This window comes from Hypanus sabinus, chromosome 2, assembly GCF_030144855.1.
Source record: "Hypanus sabinus isolate sHypSab1 chromosome 2, sHypSab1.hap1, whole genome shotgun sequence".
Classification (NCBI taxonomy): domain Eukaryota; kingdom Metazoa; phylum Chordata; class Chondrichthyes; order Myliobatiformes; family Dasyatidae; genus Hypanus; species Hypanus sabinus.
Genome location: NC_082707.1, coordinates 51,829,126 through 51,851,316, shown reverse-complemented (window position 1 = coordinate 51,851,316; position 22,191 = coordinate 51,829,126). Strand labels below are relative to the sequence as shown.

General features: G+C 39.7%; 1 protein-coding gene across 4 annotated transcripts in view; it reads right to left on the bottom strand.

The window, feature by feature from the left end:
- Positions 1-22,191, bottom strand: part of pex5la (peroxisomal biogenesis factor 5-like a) — a 163,691-nt gene that overhangs the window by 97,265 nt on the left and 44,235 nt on the right. For 3 of the 4 annotated variants that reach the window (XM_059945808.1, XM_059945813.1, XM_059945820.1), the window contains exon 2: positions 16,009-16,113. The exons of the other annotated variant lie outside the window; for it this stretch is intronic. In XM_059945808.1, coding sequence (XP_059801791.1) covers positions 16,009-16,113 — 105 coding nt within the window. The remainder of the gene's footprint in view (positions 1-16,008; positions 16,114-22,191) is intronic. 4 annotated transcript variants of the gene reach the window in all.

Sequence of the window (22,191 nt, the reverse complement as noted above, 5' to 3'; positions counted from 1 at the left end):
GGTTACTGGTTCACAGCAGGAGGCTACTTAGAGATTGTTTTGGAAACTGACATAATCACAAGGTATTCCCATATACACTGTCCAAAGGTAAAGCCAACACTACATCAAACCAGATGTCTTGATTTGAGATATTTGCAGCATTGTGACAGAGATCAAGGTTCCAGACTGGCACTATTGCCACTTAACATAAGAGTGTGGTTATATTTCTCAATCAATACCCAGAGAGCCAGCCCTCTCAATATTGACATGAGGAGGAAATCTGGGGTTCTATACTTGAAAGCTTTTAGTCCATTCCTATGGACTTCTTTCTTTCAAAAAAGATGCTTGACCATTCAGAGTTGGTCTTGCCAATTAAAATGTGTTCAATTGTAGTTAGGTAATTCAATAGAATTTGTCTACATCCAAAATATTGAAGTAAACTATAACTATTGAAATTGTATTGGATCACCTGCTATTATCTTTGTATTTAGAGTATTAAAAACTCAGAACATTGAATCTAAAGAGATTCCATCCCTTGAGGTTGATAAGATCCATTCTCCATGTGACTCATTGCAAGTTACAAACTGGCCATTTAGCAGCAGAACAAGGCAGAATTTCTTTTAACCATTTGTGACTCTTCAAAGCCTAATAGTTTGGTAATAAATTTACTCTGAACTTTGAACTTATACCACTGCAGCCTCAGGGTTGGCACAGTATCTGTGGCATAAAATGTAGTTTTAATTAAAGTTCAATGTAAAATTTATCAAAGTACAAAAATGTCACCCTGTATAACCCTGAGATCCATTTTCTTGCAGACAATGAAGTGTGCAAACTCCCAAGGAGGAGGCACTGGTGTGCTTCCTTCATAATTGCCCTTGCGAGCTGGGCCAGGACAGGTCCTCTGAATTGATAACACCGAGGAATTTAAAGTTTCTGACCCTCTCTACCTCTGAGAACTGGCTCATGGACGTCCAGTTTCCTCCCGAGATCAATAATCAGCTCCTTGGTCTTAATGACATTGAATAAGAAAGAGGTCACTGATGGTTGTCCATTGTGTACAATGACGTCAAGAAATCTGTCTGGGCGAATTTTAAAAAAGTGAAAAAGCAATTGGACTGTAACTCCACTGTCTAGACCTTAGAAATCTGGGTGCAATGGTACAAACAAGCATCAGAAATTGTGGTCTTCTTTGGCTACAGTAGATGGCCATGATGTGTTCTGTGGTGCGTCACACCTTTCACTCTCCACAAAATGTTGCAGTACTGCCTTCCAGGCTGTTGGATCTCACTGTAGATCTCATCCACTTAGTCCGTAGGAGCTGGCTTCTCATGCTAGGATAGGCATGTCACAATCTCACTGGGGTACGAGGCTGCCAGCTATCCTCCTCTCGAAGCAGTGAAAGAGTGTCCACTGTCGAATGCAAAAGGCCATTTGGACACATATCAACTCCTGCCCGAGAAGTGACTTGGATTCGCTTCAATTTGCGTACCATCACAACAGGACAACAAATGGTTGTGGCATCACGCAGCCAGGTTTTCATCTCCCCCCTACACGCTGATTCGTCACCACCTTTGATTTGGCCCTTGTCAGCAGTGTCATCAGCAAACTTAAATATTGGAGCTGTGCTTAGCTTCACAGTCATAAGTATAAAGAGAGTACAGCAGGGACTAAGCACACAGCCTGTGGAACAACTCTGCTGATGGAGATTGAGGAGAAGTTGCTGCCAATCCAAACTGACAAATGAGAGAGAGGGGGTAAAAATATTGAGGATCCAGTTGCCTAAGGAGGTATTAAGGCCAAGGTTTTGAAGGTTATTGATTAGTTTTGAGGAGATGATTATCTTGAATACCAAGCTGTCATCAATAAAAAGCATCCCGATGTATGCATCTTTGCATTCCAGACGTTCCATGGTTGAGGGAAGAGCCAATAAAATGGCATATGCTATTGCCCTATTGTAATGGTAAGCAAATTGGAGTAGATCCATGCGGGAGTTTCTTCACTGACCTCTCAAAGTACTTCACATCAGACACAAGTGCTACTGGACTACAGTCATTGAGGCAGGTTACCATGTCTTATAAATACAGGTGGCCATGAACTGGAGAGGTTTTGGCTTATAGGCATCCAACCAACCATCTTCACTCAGAGTAAAAAGGGGACTGTTAATTTTGAGCCTTGTTTTGATCGAATTAGGTCTGCAATATGCAAGGAGCCCAGAAGTCATTGCAACATAATCAATAGCTTCAAACATTAGGTGTTAAACTGAGCAAACAGCATGCCATTCAGATCGTACCACTTTAAGAGACATCTGTTGCACATGGTAACGAGCAACATTACACCACCAAACAGTAAAAGGCAGTGAAAAATTTGACTTCATCAATGGCAGAGTATCTGCAATCATCTTAACAAGTGGATAATCTTCTCCTGAGGTCTCCACAATCGTATACACTTGTCTTAAGTAAGTCTGATTTGCTCTACGTGATAAATAATACTGGACACAGCAAAGGCTAGGGACCCTTTGTAAATGCCAGCTGTTTGTGCTGAAGATCTGACTTCGAATATGCCACACCTCTAAAAAAGCGGTTCTACAACAGTTAACAGCATCTTCCTGCCAAAATGGAAAACTGAACTTCTCCACAGTTCAAAAAACAGGGCAAAGCCAACCCAAATAATTAATGTTTCAATCTTTTAGTAATCAGCAAAGCAATTGATGGAATCAATAGTGCCACCTGGTGCCACTTATTCACGTCCCCTCGGTAAAATAATTTGAGCTCTGGCAGGAGCACTTGCCTCCAATACTCATTACAAACCCAACCCAATAAAAAGACAAAGCCATGTTCCAGCAGTAATGCAAGACACCATCCTTCATATCAACAAGACACTGGATAATAGGGATCAATTACTACCTGTGTTTCCATGACATTACAGAAAAAGGTTAACACAAGAAATTCTGCAGCTGCTGGAAATCCAAAGCGATTCAGCAGGTCAGGCAGCATCCACGGAAATGAAATAAAACAATCAATGTTTCAGGCTGAGGCCCTTCTTCAAGAGTAAGGAAAAAAAATGACTGTCAATATGGAAGGCACGTCATCCCAACTTGTATCACGAGTGAAGCAGCTTGTCGGGGCAATCCAAGGATTGTAGCTATTTCAACAGCAGAAAATCAAAAGTGGAGTTGTTTGCTGATAACTGCACAATATTCAACTGCATTTATAATTCTGCCGATCATGCCCGCAAGCAATAAGTCAGTCAACACTTCAGGGTGGGCAAGTAGGTCAGACATAATTAATGGCATGCATACATATCAGACAAAGCCAAGTCCAACAAGAGAGACCCCTCAAAATTCAATGGCAATGCTGTTGTCAAATTGCCAAATGCTAAAATCCTTGTGGTCAGTACTGATCAACTGAATAATACTATCAGCCAACAATATCAAAGTTAGAGGCTTGGTACTCTACAGCAAGAGGCACTTACTTCATAAACCCTCAAAGGCACCAGATTCTTGCCTGGACAAATGCAGAATCAACTTCAGAATAGACTGTCCACTAATCAGCACCCAGTCCACTAGGTTAAACCTTTGCTCACTTCCTTCCCAGAGTATTTTCATTTTGTACTATTATCTTTCAGAAGAGTGGTTGTACAATTGCAAGTGTGATCTTTTATCCATTTTTGTTCTTTTGAAGTCCAGTGACTATCTACAGAATGTACAGAAGTAATAAAGGAAAGCAGGCTGTTGCACCTCCAAAACCCGGAAAAATAAGGGAAAGAAGGATGGAAATAACAGGACCTTTAACTTCCTTTACAGGTCAGATAACAGCTTCATGAGAAGTACATTACCATTCCTTCACAGGTACTGGGTGAAGCTTTTGGAATTCTTTGTCAAAGTTGAAACCATTCATCAGGGTAGAGAGTGGAAAGAAAAGTGGCCAGAACATTGAGGAGAATAGAGGAGGCAGAACATTTCATCAAGGTTTAATATCTCAGCTCTGCATTCAGTCCCAAGGCAGTGTTTCATCCTAATGCAGGTCTTTCATCCTACCAAAGCTGCTTAACTTCCAGCACATCGTTTGTTGCTCCAAAATGCAGCATCTGCAGTTTCTTGCACCTTCTAGAATCCTTTACCTGTGAAGATTCTGAGAGCTCATTCACAAGACTGGAGCAATTCAGGCAGAAAGTCCAATTATAACGTCTCCACGCTGATGAGTGTTGGACAAAAAAAAAGGGCAGTTTTGCCAACAACTTTATTAAGCGAAAATTAAACGTGAAATCAAAGTGAACAACCCAGCAGACAGTGTTAAATGTAGAAAGATTGTGGACAAGGTACATAGGAGGCAGTGATTACTTGAGTGATATCATGGAAGTCACGGACGTCACACAGCAGGGAAACAGACCACATCAACACTGACTACAGGGCACAATCCGTGTTAATCCTAACTTCTAGCACTAAGGTTAATATTGGACCCATAAACAAACATCCTTGGGCCTCAATTTGAATATTAAAATATGCTTCCTGCCTCTCAGAATCTCATGTACTCAGTGAAGGCCTCCTTTTACAATGGCACTCATTTTATTTTGGGTTTTATGGGATCTAAAGCCACCAACTATATGTTGAAACCATTACAATCCAATTAACTCTCGTTGCAACAAATTTACTTGAGGCTTCAGTGGAATGGAATAAAGGATGGCATGTGTAATGAACGATCAATCTAATAATTGATCGATATTGATAGTTAAATTTTTCAATGTATCCTTCAATGTATTAAATTGGGCAAAGTGGACACTTTTTCAAAAATGGTATGTGATAATTGGTATACTATTAGTTCCTAAGCTCATCCTTTCTCAATGTTAACTTGACTCTGGAGTTAACTACTTTGAACATATTAATAGCATCAAATCAACATAAGATAGGCCTAAAATATGTACTACATTGTACTTTAACCTTGAAGAGTATGAAACAATTTTAACAACAGGACAGCTGCAAGGACTTGTGTTAAAGTACATATGTAGAAACTTGATTAGACACACTGGTGTCCAACACACATCTGTTTGCTACTTCCAAGGTTTATGTCCATGCAGCCATGGCTAATGCCTGTCATTGGAATCACTCAGATAGCAACTACTACATAAACATCCACAGCATAGTAAACTTTAAGTTGTCCCATTCAGGCCTAAAGATTTAAACATTGTGGAGGATTTCTTACTCTTGTTGGATAACATCTTTGCTAACAAGGGGGATCACTCTGCTTGGCAGGTGAGACTTGTGGCTGTGAATCAATCTCAGATTCCAAGGCCCTCTCTGGGTGGTTGTAGGAGTTGGCTCTGAGACTGCAGGAAGTTGTTTCAACAGCCTCGGGCTACAATTCTTCCCTAACAATTGACTCTGCTCTCCTCAACTGATTAATGAGTCAGAGTGACGTCTCCAGATGATGTCAGACGCAATCTCCACTGTGTAGGAGAGTGGTCCATTTCTATTCTTGATCTGAGTAACACACTTTTGATTACCTCTGTAGTGCTCTTTTTGAAAGTGCATGTCCAGGACTCCTTGTTTAAGGAACCTTCTATTTGTCTCAGCTGTTTGTCCTGCATCCTCCTACTGAGATTGGGTTTAAGGATATCCAAGCATGAGTACAAGGGACAACCCAGGAACCACACAGCTGATGAGTTGTTGGTTGTGGAGTGTCCTGCACTGCGATATGCAAGGAGGAAATTGGAAGGCTTCTGATTCAGTGTCAGTGGAGTGCGCTTTGATGTCATTGCCCATAGTACATTCTACAGACTCTAGACAAACCTTTCCGCCAAGCCATTTGTAGCTGGGTGGTACAGTGCAGAAGTAATATGTGTCATTCCATTCATTTTCAGGAATGACTGAAACTGTCCCGCAACAAACTGTGGTCCGTAGCTTTCTGCCAGAATGCAGGTGCAGATGCTACTCCAAAAAAAAAATCAAGCCTACTATAGCAATAAAGCCACTTCTGAGTCTTTATGGTGAGAAACACTTTGGAGTCTTCTTCCATCTTCATCTGTAGTAGGCTTCAGCCAAGTCCATTTTGCTTAAGTGTTTCCCTCCAGAATGGTTTGCAAAAATGTCCTCTATCCTGGACCGGGATGATGGTGACCTTAAAAATCACCAGATCCTGACAAACCCGCTCTTCTTGTCTACCGGTACCAACGGTGTTGCCCATGGGCTCCACTCAACCTTGGAAAGAATTCCTTCAGCCTCCATGCAATCTAGCTCACTGGCTACTTTATCAGGACAGGTATAAGGAACAAGACAGGTAAAAGGAACAAGACAGGTATAAGGAACAAGACAGGTATAAGGAACAAGACAGGTATAAGGAACAAGACAGGTATAAGGAACAAGACAGGTATAAGGAACAAGACAGGTATAAGGAACAAGACAGGTATAAGGAACAAGACAGGTATAAGGAACAAGACAGGTATAAGGAACAAGACAGGTATAAGGAACAAGACAGGTATAAGGAACAAGACAGGTATAAGGAACAAGACAGGTAAAAGGAACAAGACAGGTAAAAGGAACAAGACAGGTAAAAGGAACAAGACAGGTAAAAGGAACAAGACAGGTAAAAGGAACAAGACAGGTAAAAGGAACAAGACAGGTAAAAGGAACAAGACAGGTAAAAGGAACAAGACAGGTAAAAGGAACAAGACAGGTAAAAGGAACAAGACAGGTAAAAGGAACAAGACAGGTATAAGGAACAAGACAGGTATAAGGAACAAGACAGGTATAAGGAACAAGACAGGTATAAGGAACAAGACAGGTATAAGGAACAAGACAGGTATAAGGAACAAGACAGGTATAAGGAACAAGACAGGTATAAGGAACAAGACAGGTAAAAGGAACAAGACAGGTAAAAGGAACAAGACAGGTAAAAGGAACAAGACAGGTAAAAGAAGGAACAAGACAGGTAAAAGAAGGAACAAGACAGGTAAAAGAAGGAACAAGACAGGTAAAAGGAGGAACAAGACAGGTAAAAGGAACAAGACAGGTAAAAGGAACAAGACAGGTAAAAGGAACAAGACAGGTAAAAGGAACAAGACAGGTAAAAGGAACAAGACAGGTAAAAGGAACAAGACAGGTATAAGGAACAAGACAGGTATAAGGAACAAGACAGGTATAAGGAACAAGACAGGTAAAAGGAACAAGACAGGTAAAAGGAACAAGACAGGTAAAAGGAACAAGACAGGTAAAAGGAACAAGACAGGTATAAGGAACAAGACAGGTATAAGGAACAAGACAGGTATAAGGAACAAGACAGGTATAAGGAACAAGACAGGTATAAGGAACAAGACAGGTATAAGGAACAAGACAGGTATAAGGAACAAGACAGGCTTTGTAAAACTTGGGTATGGCATTTTTATTTAACACTATTTGTGTTTTCCACTGCTATCCTGGGTGTGGCATCATCCAGTACTTTTCTTAAGTTTATTTCAGTTGATTCTGTTGCAGAGTATGGGGCATGCAAATGTGGGTGGATCTCTAATCAAGTTGGAGTTGTCTCAGCCACTGATGAACCCACAATGCTGGCCCTCCTGTTTTACCACAGACGAGTCCAGTCAGGCTTTCTGGTTGCTGTATTTCACTGTTACGAATGTCATTCCCACAGGTGTGAGCTTTTCTCCAGTATTTTTTTTCTTGAATATATGGAGGCTTCAGTTCAGTATCTTTGAAATGCCATTCAAAGTCATTCTGTGGAATGACTGAAACAGCCAAGCCAGTACCCAGTTCCGTGTCACTCTCATTATCAGATTTTTCAACAACAGCACGTAGATTAGTGCTCTTTTTGAAAATGCAACTCGACTTTTTAATTCATCTTTTTCTCTTCTCTATGCAGACCACTTATTTTTGTCTGCCCAACATGTTCTTTGTTTGTGTCCTACTTTGTTGCACATTTTGCAAGTTTGCTTTTAAACCTGCATTGGTTTGGTGCACGTGAACCTCTGCCACAACGGTAACACAATCTGTTCCACCAGGTCAGTTTCTGGTGAGACAACTGCAATTTTGTTCACACTCAGTTTCATTCCTGACTGCAACTCAATTGCACCTCTGTCTGCTTTTTCCATTGATTGTTACTTCAAATGCTCTTTTAAATGTAACTTGTGCTTCCAATAGGAGCTGTATAGGAATGCTTTCTTGTTAAAAAAAAAATCTCAGTTCATCATTAAGGTCATTAACAAACTTAACGCTCAGACAATCTCTTCAATTTAACCACATACACTGAAATTGATTTCCCTTCCTTTTGATTCTGCTTATGAAATCTAAAGCTTTCTGCAATCAAAAATAGCTTCACTTTTAAGTATTCCTGCATTACTTTCATGATACAGCAAATCTCACTTTGGCTGGTTTGGTTGGAGTTGTCAATCTCCTAAACAAACTGTATGCCTGTAAACCCAATGCAAAATGGGCACCCGCTTCTCAGCAGCTAGTCCTTTTGGATTAAAATACTGTCCAATTTGTTTCACATTCAGCAGGTAGTTGCCTTTTGTGCAAATGAACAAATTTATCTTACTGATATAGCCTGCCATTTCTGCTTTTTATTTTATTTGTGATTATTATTACCTAGTACTTACTGTATATCAACCCATAAATTCTTCGATTTTCTGCCCTTAACTCGATTGCCTTTCTTTTTGCAAAGGAAACATGCTGATCCGAAGGGAAAAAAAAACATGCTGCTCTTTTTTTTAAACTATTTTTCGCTGTGTTTCAACAGGTCAGTAGTCGTCTCAGGTTCATTTAAAACTTCCTCATTGTTATGTTTCCAACATAAAAACTAATTGAAAGGAAAACAATGGAGCTGGGATTGCGAGTATAACTTTGTATTTGCTTTAAAAGAGGTGTGTACGTATGACGCAGCAGCTTAATAACGTATTTTATGTACTTTTACATTGAATACGCAATGCATGTAAGCAAAAAATGCTTAATCAAGCAATATTTTTACAATATTACTGAAATATTAAATACACAACAGGTCTCCAATTGAAAGCTTTCTCCCTGACATTCCATTTTTGCATTTACTTTACCAAACACCTTCAGGTGTTGAAGGCCCACTTTGTTGCATACAACATCACGGCCTTACGCATTATAGATCATGCATTGTCTGGCCCTCAAAAAACCAGCATGCACTGTTTAATATAATTTTCAAACTGCCATATTTCCTAGGCTACAGAACTTTAATTTTAATTCGCTCTTTCCTGGATCAACCTGTTTAACCCCATTTTTAAAACCTAGGCCCTAACCCATTTTAGGTTACGCTTTTTGTAGTTTCAATCAAACACAATTACCCAAGTTATTCGACTATATACAATGGTATCAACTTATTAAATGTAATTTCTTTAACTCTGATCTTAAACTTGTCTTAAGTCTTAATTCATATTTGTATTTCTTGGGATATTTCACTGCATTCTCAATCACAAGTTTACCTGGACCATATCAAATATAAAGAGTACTTCAACATTTCTGCAAAAAAGTTCTTGAAAGGATAAAGTGAGTATAACTGAGAAAGGATTAACAACCAGAATACTAACCAGCATACCACAGGGATAATTTTGATTTTAGATAACCTGGAAAGGAAATTAGATCAACTGCACATTTTACATTATTTCCAATTCTCTAAAGTAATGTATATATAGGTGAATAATCCGATTTGTTCATTTTACCCAATAACAGAATCAACACTGTCCCTGTGTAACACAAGTAATCTGGTCCATAGCTGCAGGCTTAAACATTTTCATTTTAGTATATGAACCAATTCTCTGGAAAAAGAAAGAAACATCTGAAATGACACTTGTACATTGTTGTTTAGGTGTACCAATGAAGCAAAATAAAATTGCTTAATTAAAAATAGACGACTATTTACAGAAAGGAAAACAAGTAATCCGATAAAAGGGAAGGCAAGCTTTTTTGAAATACAAAGTCAGGGAAAGTATTAAATTTCCTATTATTTGTGAATTTTATAATTATATTAGGTAAAATTTAAATATAAATGGAACATGGTTATGTTAAGCTGGACCTATTATATACAGAGTTTTTAAATTAAAACAGCAGGTAAACAAGTACACGTTTCAGTAAAACAAGTTTGAAATTTGATCCATGAAAGCAGAAGTCAGGAACTATATGGTTTCCTCATCTAGCCATTCTAAATTTGCGTACAACTTACTTGTGTGTGTTATTAAAGCTTTGAATGAACTACTTGTAAAAAGAATTATTTGCTCTCATCAATTGAATGTGCATTAATAAAACTCACAAGTTAACAAAGAGAAACACGAACAGGGATACTAACAATTTAGAAAACTGTTTCAAAATGCTCAAAATGCACATTAATTCATTAGCACATTAAGGTAAATGAACAATGATGAGCTAAAAGAAAGGGAAATTGTATCTACGCTTCAGGCTGCAGCTAACTTAATGATGAGGCAGATAATCAGTCAAATGTCCTTCAAGCATCACATGGATGTTATGATGGTAACCAGTCACTTCAATCTCTGGAACTGTTAGAAAATAAAAAATAATCTTAGCTTCTACTTGTAACATTGAAAACTAAAGAACAATCATACTCAGCAGAACAGTAATATCCAAGTTTTTAAAAAAAGTGCTTTTAGAATGCTGAAATGGGGCAGGAACAAATGTGGAGCGAACGCCGGGGGGGGGGGGGGGGAGAGGGGTGGAGTGGGGGTGAATTCAGAAGGTGTAGTCTGGGCTTGTGCAGTGCACAGCATTTCCAGGGCATCACTCTCATCCACTCACTTTAAATACTTCAGACTTCACTACTCTTTGGTTATTTTGACTTGATAAAATAACTATATCTGTACATTGTACAAATCAATTTCAAACATAACAGAAGGCATTAATGGTATACATTTAATCATCATTATTTAAATTTATTAATTGTAAACATTAATTGAGAAAAATGTTGTGAGTGCCCAAGTACAATCATTAAACTTGTTATTTATATTTTGCCAAAAATTAAGTGTCTTTCCTCACCCAAGCTTAAATTGATTTTACTTCTAAAGACGAAAGAAATCAAATTAATGGCTCTTGAAACCAGTTTTTAGGCAAACTCAATGGCTTTGATTACCGTCACCTGAATCTTACTGGCATTTAGAAAATATGAGAGAGAAACAAAATAACAGACAGACAAGCACAAACACACACAGACACACACTTTGAAATAAGCACTGCCAATCCCCTTCTTAACAATGGCTAACCAGTAAACCTAACCACAGTTCCTACTCTCAGATCTGCCAAATCTCAGAATCTCACTCAGCAGTGACATCAGACCACAGGACTCCAAATGTTAAAATGAAATTTAATACAGAGATTAATACATGAAGATTTCATTAGCTTCACATTTATTTTTAATTGGGTAGGACTTGTGATGGATATCCATAGTCCCGGGAAGGTGGGGGGGGGGGGAAACACTCTTTTTGCCAAGCTCAGCTTTTTAAGCACATCAGCTGACACTTCCAGGGATCAAAGTTGTTTCTGAGTAAGTTAAGCTTCCAATCAATATTCATTGTTCAGCTTCTTGTCATAAACAAGAACCAGTCTTCTGTTCTCAATGTAAATTGCAAGCAATATTCAGTCTGAAGTAAAAAGAAGAACTTTGAAAGCAAACAGCTCTGTGCATCGAGCACAGGCAACAAGCACACGGCACAGGGCTGACTGCAGTGTAAAACAATGGGGTTATGTTAATTGCATCAAACTAGACAACACTGGCTAAGTTATTTAGTTCAAGGAAGGTAGCAGACCAGATTGATACCAGCACTTAGCACATGAAATAGCTGATCTATCAGTAGTTGGGATATTAGTGTGTTCAGAGAGTCAGCCCTCACAGCATTAATTTTGGGTGCCTGGGATCTCTGTCCCAGAAGCTTCTAAACATCTGCGTGAAGTCACCCAGCATATAAAAAAAAACAGTATAAAAATTAGTGAGCAGTTAGGCTTGTTAGAAATGGTCAAGAAACAACAAGAATCATGACAACAGCTAGATGACTAGAATCCATTCCTCTACCTTCAATTTCTGTGACAGATGACTCATTTGGCTGCAGCCAGTTGGTATGTCTTTTTAGCCTACACAAATTGTATGTGTGTTTTGGAAGTTCTTTGTTTTCAAAATAGTTTGTAATTTGAAAATCTTTTAAGATAGATATCCTCCGAGTTTTAAATGTGTTTAAGAATTTTACCTAAGTTTAAACATATCACTAAAAATAAATGAATTGTGTTTAAACTACTTTGCTAGCTGGAAGTGTCTCCTTCTAGGTAGGGAGGGAGGACCCAATGCTCAAATAACAGGTGTTGGCAGCTAAACTTGCCATGGAGGATAAACAGGGAAGTGATCTAGCCTTTGAAGTGCAGGTGGCTACAGTATAACCTCTCTTTAGTGAGGGCACCCATAACTATCTACATCAGATAGGTCTTAAAATCTTAATTCGAGTTCAGAACTTTATAGACAGAAAAATCAAAACCATCACAAGCTACAGAATTTAGTTAAGATGCAAGTGGAGTTGTTTAACCTTAAACTACTGTTAGAGCACAGCAGAGATATGTTTTGCAAATATAGGGAAAACACCTGTAAAATTTGCTTATAACTTGAATAATTCCACTATTTTCATGGCAATTAACTTTATTGATAATTTCCCAGCAAAATATCAATCTTTGCCGAGATCTCATTAGTATCTTTTGAGATTACAGAGAATGAGAAACAATTTTTCCATCATGGATAAAAAAAAACACTCCATGGGAACAATTGTCAGGGTTAATAACAAGATCTTGTAACCTGGTTTCAGAATTTTAAAATACTTCATGTTCAGTTAAAATTCCTCATAACCTTTTGTGTAACCACATGACTTAGCTCCAGACTACTCCAACATGATTTTAATCACTTCATAGCAATCATTTGTTACCTCAGTTAGCAAGACTGCCAAATTAGCTTAATTAAATTCGTGACAAGATATACTTTAGACTCAAATTCACTCTGAAAAGCAATGAAACTACCACAATTTGGTTAATTTTATGGTATTTACAACTGTTTTGTCTGAGTTACTTCTGAACGCTGAGAGAAAGAATGATGAACTCATTACACTACCTAGTTCCCAAGTATATATGAGAGTCAAACATTTTAAATTAATAAAAGTTTACATAAAGAATATCAGAGAATGAATAACATTTTAACACATTTTGCAAATAAAATTTAACACATATATACAGCTAAGTGGAGGGGCTGGTGGTATTGAGGAAGCAGGGAATTTGCAGAAGGATTTGGATAGGTTAAAAAAGTGGCAGGTGTTTAGAGAAGTGTATGGTCATGCACTTTGATAGAAGGAATAATGACATAGACTATTTTATAAATGGGGAGCGAATTCAGAGGAACTTGCAGTATTCCCCAAAAGTTAACTTGCATTTTGAGTTAATGGCAAGAAAGGCAAATGCAATGTTAGCATTCCTTTCGAGAGGATTAGAATTTTAAAGCAAGGATGTAATGGTGAGACTTTACAAGGCATTGATCAGAATATATTTCAGATACTGAGAGCGGTTTGGGACTCCATATCCAAGGAAGGTTGTACTGGCATCGGAGAGGGTCCAGAGAAGGTTTACAGGAATAATCTCAGGAATGAAAGGGTTAATGTATGAGGAGCATTTGATAGCTCTGGGCCAGCATGCTCAAGTTTAGAAGAATGAAACCTACTGAATTTTGAAAGGCCCAAGTAAGTGTATGTGAGCGAGTCTAGGATCAGAGGGCATAGCCTCAGAGTAAAAGGATGGCCAGATCTTACGGAATGGTGAGGCAGGCTTGATGGGCCAGATGGCCTACTCCTGCTCCTATTTCTTATGTTCCTATGATGTCCCTTTATAACAGAGATGTGGAAGAATTTTTAGCCAGAAGGTGGTGATTCTGTGGAACTCATTGCCACATTTGCCTGTGGAGACCAAATCATTGGGTATATTGGGTAAGAGCATCAAAGGTTTTGGGGAGAAGGCAGGAGAATGGGGCTGAGAGAGACAATAAATCTGCCATGATGGAATGCTGGAGCAGGATAGGATGTACGCCCTAATTCTGCTCCTGTCTTATGGGCAGAAACATAAACAGCCCTTGCAAAATTGACTCCCTTTTGTGTTGTAAATGTTATTGGCTGAGAAGTTAGCTTAAATGGGTCAGAAAATGGGTCGGATTGCAACTAGAATTGGACCTCGAGTGTCATGGCATGTCTGGAAAAAGGTCTAAGCAACTTTGTGATGGGTCTGTTAACCCTACTAACTGACCATTAGTTAAACTGTAGTAGAAACTAATAAATCAAGTCAAAAAGATATGGTACTCTATTCTCTTCTAATAAGTTTTGGAAAGAGGTCTTGGGATACACATTAGACCAATTGGTAACAAACAGCTGCTTTAGATAATCAAATCTTTCAGGTGTCTTTGGAGTAGAGAGACATTGGAGGCTCTTTTTTGCCTCCAATCTACGCAAAACAAAATTCAGTGGGGTCCAGTTTCTACTTCATTATCTTCTTGATTTTTGAAAGGACATGCTGAGAACAGAAGGTGCATCTAAGATTCTGGGTTAGTTGTCAATTCACAAACATCTTTTTTTGGCCTAAAGTTTTGTTTAAAAAAGTAATCCTGCTTAATGCATAAAGTTTGAGTGGAGTTCTAATACATTTCAGCATAGTTTTTAATCAATTCAATTGTGTCAATATAGCTTTAAATAGGAATGGTAGCACTCAATAGCTTGGTTTTGTTTTAGGCATTTTTATTTATTTGATTTCCAAGACAAATGTGAGGTAGGGACAATCAATGAGGAATGCAGAGCTCTTGGATCCTCAAAATAATCCTTGTGTCACATGCCATAACAGCAAAAATGACAGCCTCACTTGACTTGAAAGATTCAAGACTTAATCTTAGCCTAAGCCCTCAGTCGAGCCTCTCATGGTTAGCACCGTATGGAAACCAGTCTGGATCCAGAATGACTTGCAGCTGCAGAGTAATTGCTGACTTACAGACACTACTTAGTCTGGTGACCCTGTAGGGGGCACGGACACTATAGCTCAAGCTATGCTGGAAACAAACGGCATGTGGCAGTAGCTTTAACTCTGTCATGCCTGATTCCTGATGAAGAAGTTGCAGTGTTTGCTGCAATTAGACAGACTTTCAGCAGCAATCTTCTTGCTGTTATAACTACACTCTTGTTATGTAAGAAAAAGCCAAGTAATTAGTTGCATTCTTCTCAAATGAAATTAATTGAAAAGCTTAAAAAACAAAACAGGCATTTAACAGAGATCAGTTTGTATTTTACGCCTCTTCAGATACATGTAGGGATATATAGATGTACAACAAGAATTTTGGTACATTAAAAAGTACATTTATTTTGTGCCAGATAAAACAATGTCAGTAATACGTAAAATAAAGACCACACTGCATATAAATATCAAGAAGTATTGCTAAAATGAGCCATCACGAATGTGAATGAAAACAAAACATTTAAAATCCGGAAATTAAAATTAAAGACTTTGATGTTGCTGGGTAAAATGAATTGCTTTTTGTGCTTTAAATCAGATTACATTTTGTAGAGTTCCTTTTTAATAAACCCAATTATGTACTATTAAAGGTTAAATTGATGTTATTGTATTGAAGTTCAACTTCAAGTAACATCTCTGAAATTAAAATTTCAGCATCACAACTAGGTTCAGACTTCACTTTAATCCAGGATATTTCTCTCAATATCTTTGCAAAACCAAGCAGAACATTTGAGAAGGTTATGGACAGCCATATCCCTCAAACATTCCAAAGAATGGCTGCCACTGGTAACATGATTTGAAAGCAAGTAACAGAGGATGGGGATGGATGTTAATAATGGCAGTTAGGCAAACATTAGTTGGACATTACATCAGTATTTACCCAATTAATAATTTTTAAGGACAGGTTTTTAATCTTACTGTTTTATTGTAATTTTTTCTCTCATACATTCAGCTCGTGACTGAATGACCACATGCCAACTTGATGTTGGCATGATGCTTCCCACCTGTGATGTCACAGTAAGGAGGGGTTTTCCTTCTCCAGACTCCTCCCTCGGTATCTCCTTCATCACCATGGTAACACCCTTATCTGCAGCCCTAGCGCCTTTCCCCTACAACAGTGAAATCAACAATGACTTGTGTCAGGAGACTTTAAGGTTTTACTGTTAAATTTATAATTTTCTTTTCAACATTTTTGTCACACTATCATCTTTATAACAATCTGAAAAAAATTTGTAAAAGCAGCACTTTTTGTAACCAAAGCATGAAGTGAACAATGGAAACGTACAAAATTTTGTTTCCACACCACTAATATTAACCATATAACTGTTCGCCAAAGATGATCAAGAGACAAAGAGCATCCATTTTGGCCTGAGGCCAGAAAAAAAAAGCATTGTACAGTGGGTGGAACTTCATGGCACACAAACTGCAAAGAAATATTACGGAATATATCAAATCTGATGATTAGATATTTTATTCTCTGGATTTTACCTATTTGAAATGAAATTACTTTTTAAAAATCACATCTATCAGATACAGATGTGAATCAAATTCTACCTCAGATTTTCATTATCCATCTTGCTAAAGGTGCACAAGAATTTGATTATATACCATGATTGACTCAGTTAAAGATCTGGTATACACGATTTTCAATTTATCTCATCCACTGGAAAAACAAAATCTTGTGAACATATACTTGGAATTTTAGCAAGTATCATATCCTTATTAAAACAAATAAATACAATGTGTCAAAATTGCACAAACCTTCATTTCAACATAACGCAACGTTTCAATTTTTTAATTGAATAATTGAAGATACCAGAAGAGCAAAATAACCAAAAGAATCACTGAACTAACTTAAGGATTTTGAGAGTCTGGCCATGTCATACTAAGCATTATGTGTTAAATAATTTCTGTAGATCAAGTAATTTCCTCATTCACGAATGTAAAAATCATTTAACATCACTGAATTTTGAAAGTGTTGTAGTTTATAATACACCTTTAATTTTTTTGAATATTATATACATTGTTTAAAGTAAAAGAATATTGGGACTTGCAAATGTCTTAGTTCTATAACATAATCAGTACAATGGATGAACTATTTTAGATAAAACCAATGGATCAGACAAATTATTCAGCTATGGAATAGCGTAAAAATTCTAATTTTACATGAGAACATAAGAAATAGGAGCAGGAGTAGGCCATCCAGCCCATCGAGCCTGCCCTGCCATTCAATAAGATCATGGCTGATCTGTCTGTAAACTCAGCTCCATCTACCGGTCTTTTCCCCATAACCCTTAATTCTCCTACTATGTAAAAATCTATCGAACTGTATCTTAAATATATTTAGTGAAGGAGCCTCAACTGTTTCCCTGGGCAGAGATATCCACAGATTCACCACTCTCTGGGAAAAACAGTTTCTCCTCATCTCCATCCTAAATCTTCTCCCCTGAATCTTGAGGCAACATCCCCTAGTTCTCGTCTCACCTATCAATGGAAACAACTTTCCTACTTTTATCATATCAAACCCTTTCAAAATTTTGTATGTTTCTATAAGATCCCCTCTCATTCTTCTGAACTCCAGAGAGTATAGTCCCAGGCGACTCAATCTCTCCTCATAGGTTAACCCATCCCTGGAAACAACCTGGTGAACCTCCTCTGCACTGCCTCCAAAGCCAGTATATCCTTCCTCAAGTATGGAGACCGGAACTGCACACAGTACTCCAGGAGCGGCCTCTCCAGTACCCTGTATAGTTGCAGCATGACCACCCTGCTCTTTTGCAGCAAAGCTGAATGCCTACTGTTTAGGTTTGATGAATTTTGCCTGCAAGTCCAAGTGCGGTATTTTTTTCCAGCGTTATGCAGTTGAAAAATTATTTTGCTGGATATTTTTTTCTGAACATCATAATAATTACTTCAAGGTCATTTTGCATCACTTGGAAAATTTGACCAGGCTCTTCCTGCCACAACTATTTCTGTGTCATTCTGTGATCTTGTTGCCTGTGCAATGGGAAACTGAAGAAAGTTAGACCAGGCCAACTTGGAGTACCAAGACAACGTCAATGAACTTCAGTGGTAATGACATGGAAAGACTGCAATTGATGTGCAGACTCAGCCGTCTACCTAAATGAATATGCCAGTGCTGTCACAGCTTCATCAGTAGGTGTTTAGAGGACTACATGCCACGGAATTCAATTTGCGTGTTTCCAAATAGAAACCACGGACGAACTGAAAGATCCAGTCCTTACTGAAATCTGAGGTGTTCAAGTCAGGCGACCCTAACATGTACAGGAAATCTAAGTATGACCTTCGCAGAACCATCAGGAATGCCAAGAGACAACAGCAGTCCAAGCTGGAGTCCTAGCCCAGCCACCATCTGTGCCAAGTCTTGCATGCTGTAACAGGCTACAAAGTGGAGACAGACAGCATCCCTCCCTGATGAGAACAATGCATCCTAATGCTTGAACAGAAGGTAAATGGAGTGATGCCAATTGTCCTGACAAACGTTGATGCACCTGTACCCATGACTGTCTTATAATCGTTGATGGTGGCCCTTCCAAAGGGTAATTCTGTGTGAAGGGACTGGCCCTGTTGAAGTCCTCAGATCCTGCAAAGACCAGCTGACAGGAATATTCTTTGATATATTTAACCTCTTGCTACTCCATTTTGAGGTTCCTTTCTATTTTAAGACCACTATCATCCCGGTGGGGAAAAAATAACATAACATGCCTCAGTGATGATCACCCAGTGGCTCTGACGTCCACCATGATGAAGTGCTTTGACAGGTTGGTCAGGGCAGCTCTGACTCACTGCAGTTCCCCTATTGCAGAAACAGGCCCATGGTAGGTTCCATCTCCCTGGCCCAAAACTCATCTCTGGAACAGATGGACAACAAAGCCACCTACATTAGACCATTCTCCTCCACCAACACCCTCCATCTGGCAAAACTGGTCCTCTCCCTCAACAAAATTTATTTTGGCTCCTCCGACTTTCTCCAGACTTGAGGGGTAGCCATGGGCACCTGCATGGGCCCCAGCTATGCCTGCCTTTTTGTTGGCTCTGCAAAACTGCCTATGTTCCAACTTTTCCTCCTCTACATTGGGGGCTTCATTAGTGCTGCTTCCTGCACCCATGCTGAGCTCGTCAATTTCATCACCTTTGCCTCCAACTTCCACCCTGCCCTTAAGTTCCCTTGATCCATTTTTGACACCACCCTTCCTTTTCTCAATCTCCTTGTCCCCACCTCTGAAGACAAGATGTCAACTAACAACTTCTATACACTTACCATCAGCAAGAACGACGAGTCAGTGTACAGAAAGGAGGTGCAGCGGCTAATGGACTGGTGCACAGCCAACAACCTCTCTCTGAATGTGAACAAAAGAGATGGTTGTTGACTTCAGGAGGGCACAGAGCAACCACTCTCCGTTGAACATCGACGGCTCCTCGGCAGAGATCGTTAAGAGCACCAAATTTCTTGATGGTTTACCTGGCGGAGAATCTCAACTGGTCCCTCAACACCAGCTTCATAGCAAAGAAAGCCCAGCAGCGTTTCTACTTTCTGTGAAGGCTGAAGAAAGTCCATCTCCGACCCCCCCCCCCCCCCCCCCCATCCTCATCACATTCTATAGGGGTTGTATTGAGAGCATCCTGAGCAGCTGCATCACTGCCTGGTTCAGAAATTGCACCATCTCAGATCGCAAGACCCTGCAGCGGATAGTGAGGTCAGCTGAGAAGATCATCGGGGACTCTCTTCCTGCCATTACAGACATTTACACTACACACTGCATCCACAAAGCAAACAGCATTATAAAAGACCCCCCCCCCCCCCTCATACAAACTCTTTTCCCTCCTGCCATCTGGGAAAAGGCACAGAAGCATTTGGGCTCTCATGACCAGACTATGTAACAGTTTCTTCCCCCAAGCCATCAGACTCCTCAATATCCAGAGCCTGGACTGACACCAACTTACTGCCCTCTACTGTGCCTATTGTCTTGTTTATTATTTATTGTAATGCTTGCACTGTTCTGTGCACTTTATGCAGTCCTGGGTAGGTCTGTAGTCTAGTGTAGTTCTTTTTCCTGTTTTGTTTTTACATAGTTCAGTGTAGTTTTTGTACTGTTTCATGTAGCACTATGGTCTTGAAAAACCTTGTCTCGTTTTTACTGTGTACTGTGCCAACAGTTATGGTCAAAATGACAACAAAAAGTGACTTGACTTGAATTCCCATGGTTATTTTCAGTAGACCTCTTCCCAAATATTATTCCATTTTCTCAGTTGTTTCGGCTCTGCCACAGGAATATGTGAAGCTCTCCTTTCCAGGACATTAGGACATCATTATTGCTGCCCTCACATGCATCTCCTCCATTTCTCTGAACATCTGCACTCACCCTATCTTCCCTGCACCTTAACCATGATAGAGTTCCTCTTGTTCTTTTCTACCACCGCATGAGCCGCCGCATTCAATGCAACATTCTCCACAACTTCCACCATCTCCAAAGGGATCCTACCACTAAACACATGTTCACCTCCACAACCCCCCCCCCCTCGGCCCACTTCCCACAGGGATCACTCCCTCTGTGATTCCCTTATCCAGTCTTCCCTCCCCACTAATGTTCCTCCCGGCACTTAACCTCGTAAGCAGCTGAAGGCTTATTTTCTCTTGTCCATACTGCAACAACTGCCGCTGGGTTATAAACATGCAGAGCAGTGTGGTTAAGTGCCTTGCTCAAGCACACACACGCTGCCTTGGCTGAGGCTCGAACTAGTGACCTTCAGATCACTAGTCCAAAGCCTTAACCACTTGGCCACGCACCAACACACCTACACCTACCCATACACCTCCATTCAGGCCCACAAAAAGTCCTTCTAGATGAGGCAACACTTCACCTGCAAATCTGCTGAGGTGGGCTATCATATCCAATGCTGATGCGGCCTCCTCTGCACTGGTGAAACCTGTCATAAATTGGCAGACCACTCGTCCAGCACCTCTGCTCCATCCACCAAAAGTGGAATATTCCAGTGGCCAAATATTTTAATTTCAATTTCCATTCGGACTTGTTGGCCCATTGCCTCCTCGTGCCACAACGAAGCTACCCTCAGGGTGGAGGGGCAACACCTGGGTAGGAGTAACATGTCCAACTGGATGACATGTCTTCTCCTTCCAGTAAAAAAATAATTTTCCCTCCCTCTTCTTTTATTCCCCACTCTGGCCCCTTACCTCCTCCTGCGACCGCTCCTCCTTCCTCATCTCCTATGGTCCACTCTCCTCTCCTATCCAGTTCCTTTCTCTCCAGCCCCTTACCTCTTCTACCCACCTGGCTTCACCTATCACTGTCTAGCTATTCTCCTTCTCCTCCCCAACCTTTTATATTCTGGCATCTTCCCTTTCCCGTCATTGTCCAGAAGAAGGGTCTTGGCCAGCTGTTTAGTTATGTCTATAGATGCTGCCTAACCTGGTAAGTTCCTCCAGCATTTTGTGCCTCTTGCCCATTACTACAATCCCTACACACTAAGGGTCACAGACACCTTGCTTAATGGTAGTGGTCCACGGCATGAACAAGGTCAGGAATCCCTGCTATGCAGTCACGACTGTGTGTCAAATTACACCCCAACAGCATTTACCATTCTGAGGGCGATACCACCCTAGTAAGCCAGATCTCAAAAGTAAGAGGAAACTTGGCATGGTCTCCAATGATCTTCACCAATTTTTAAAGATACACCATAGAAAGCGTCTTTTCCAGATGCACAGCACTGTATGATAGCTGTTCTGCTCAAGACCACCCGAAATTACAGAGACTGAACTCAGTCCTGTCCATCACACAAACCAACCTGAACATCGACTCCCATCTTCACTTCCTCCAGATACTCAAGCACAAAATAGGATTATATTTTAAATTATTTTTTCATTAAATAATTAAACACTTAACAAAACACATTTATGTGTTTGAAACATACTCCATCTGCCATGGCTAAGAAAACATGTGAAATTGGTTTAATTACAGGCATGTATTTGTAATAACAATTTGAGTCCTGGAGGAGGGTCTCAGCCCGAAATGTCGACTACCTCCTCTGAAACAGACTCAATAAAGGCTGGCTCTGTTATAGGAGTCAAACTGGACACACTGGAACCTGTGGTAGAAAAATCCTGGTAATTCTGGACAATGTTTCTCACACTTTGCATGCCACCTTGG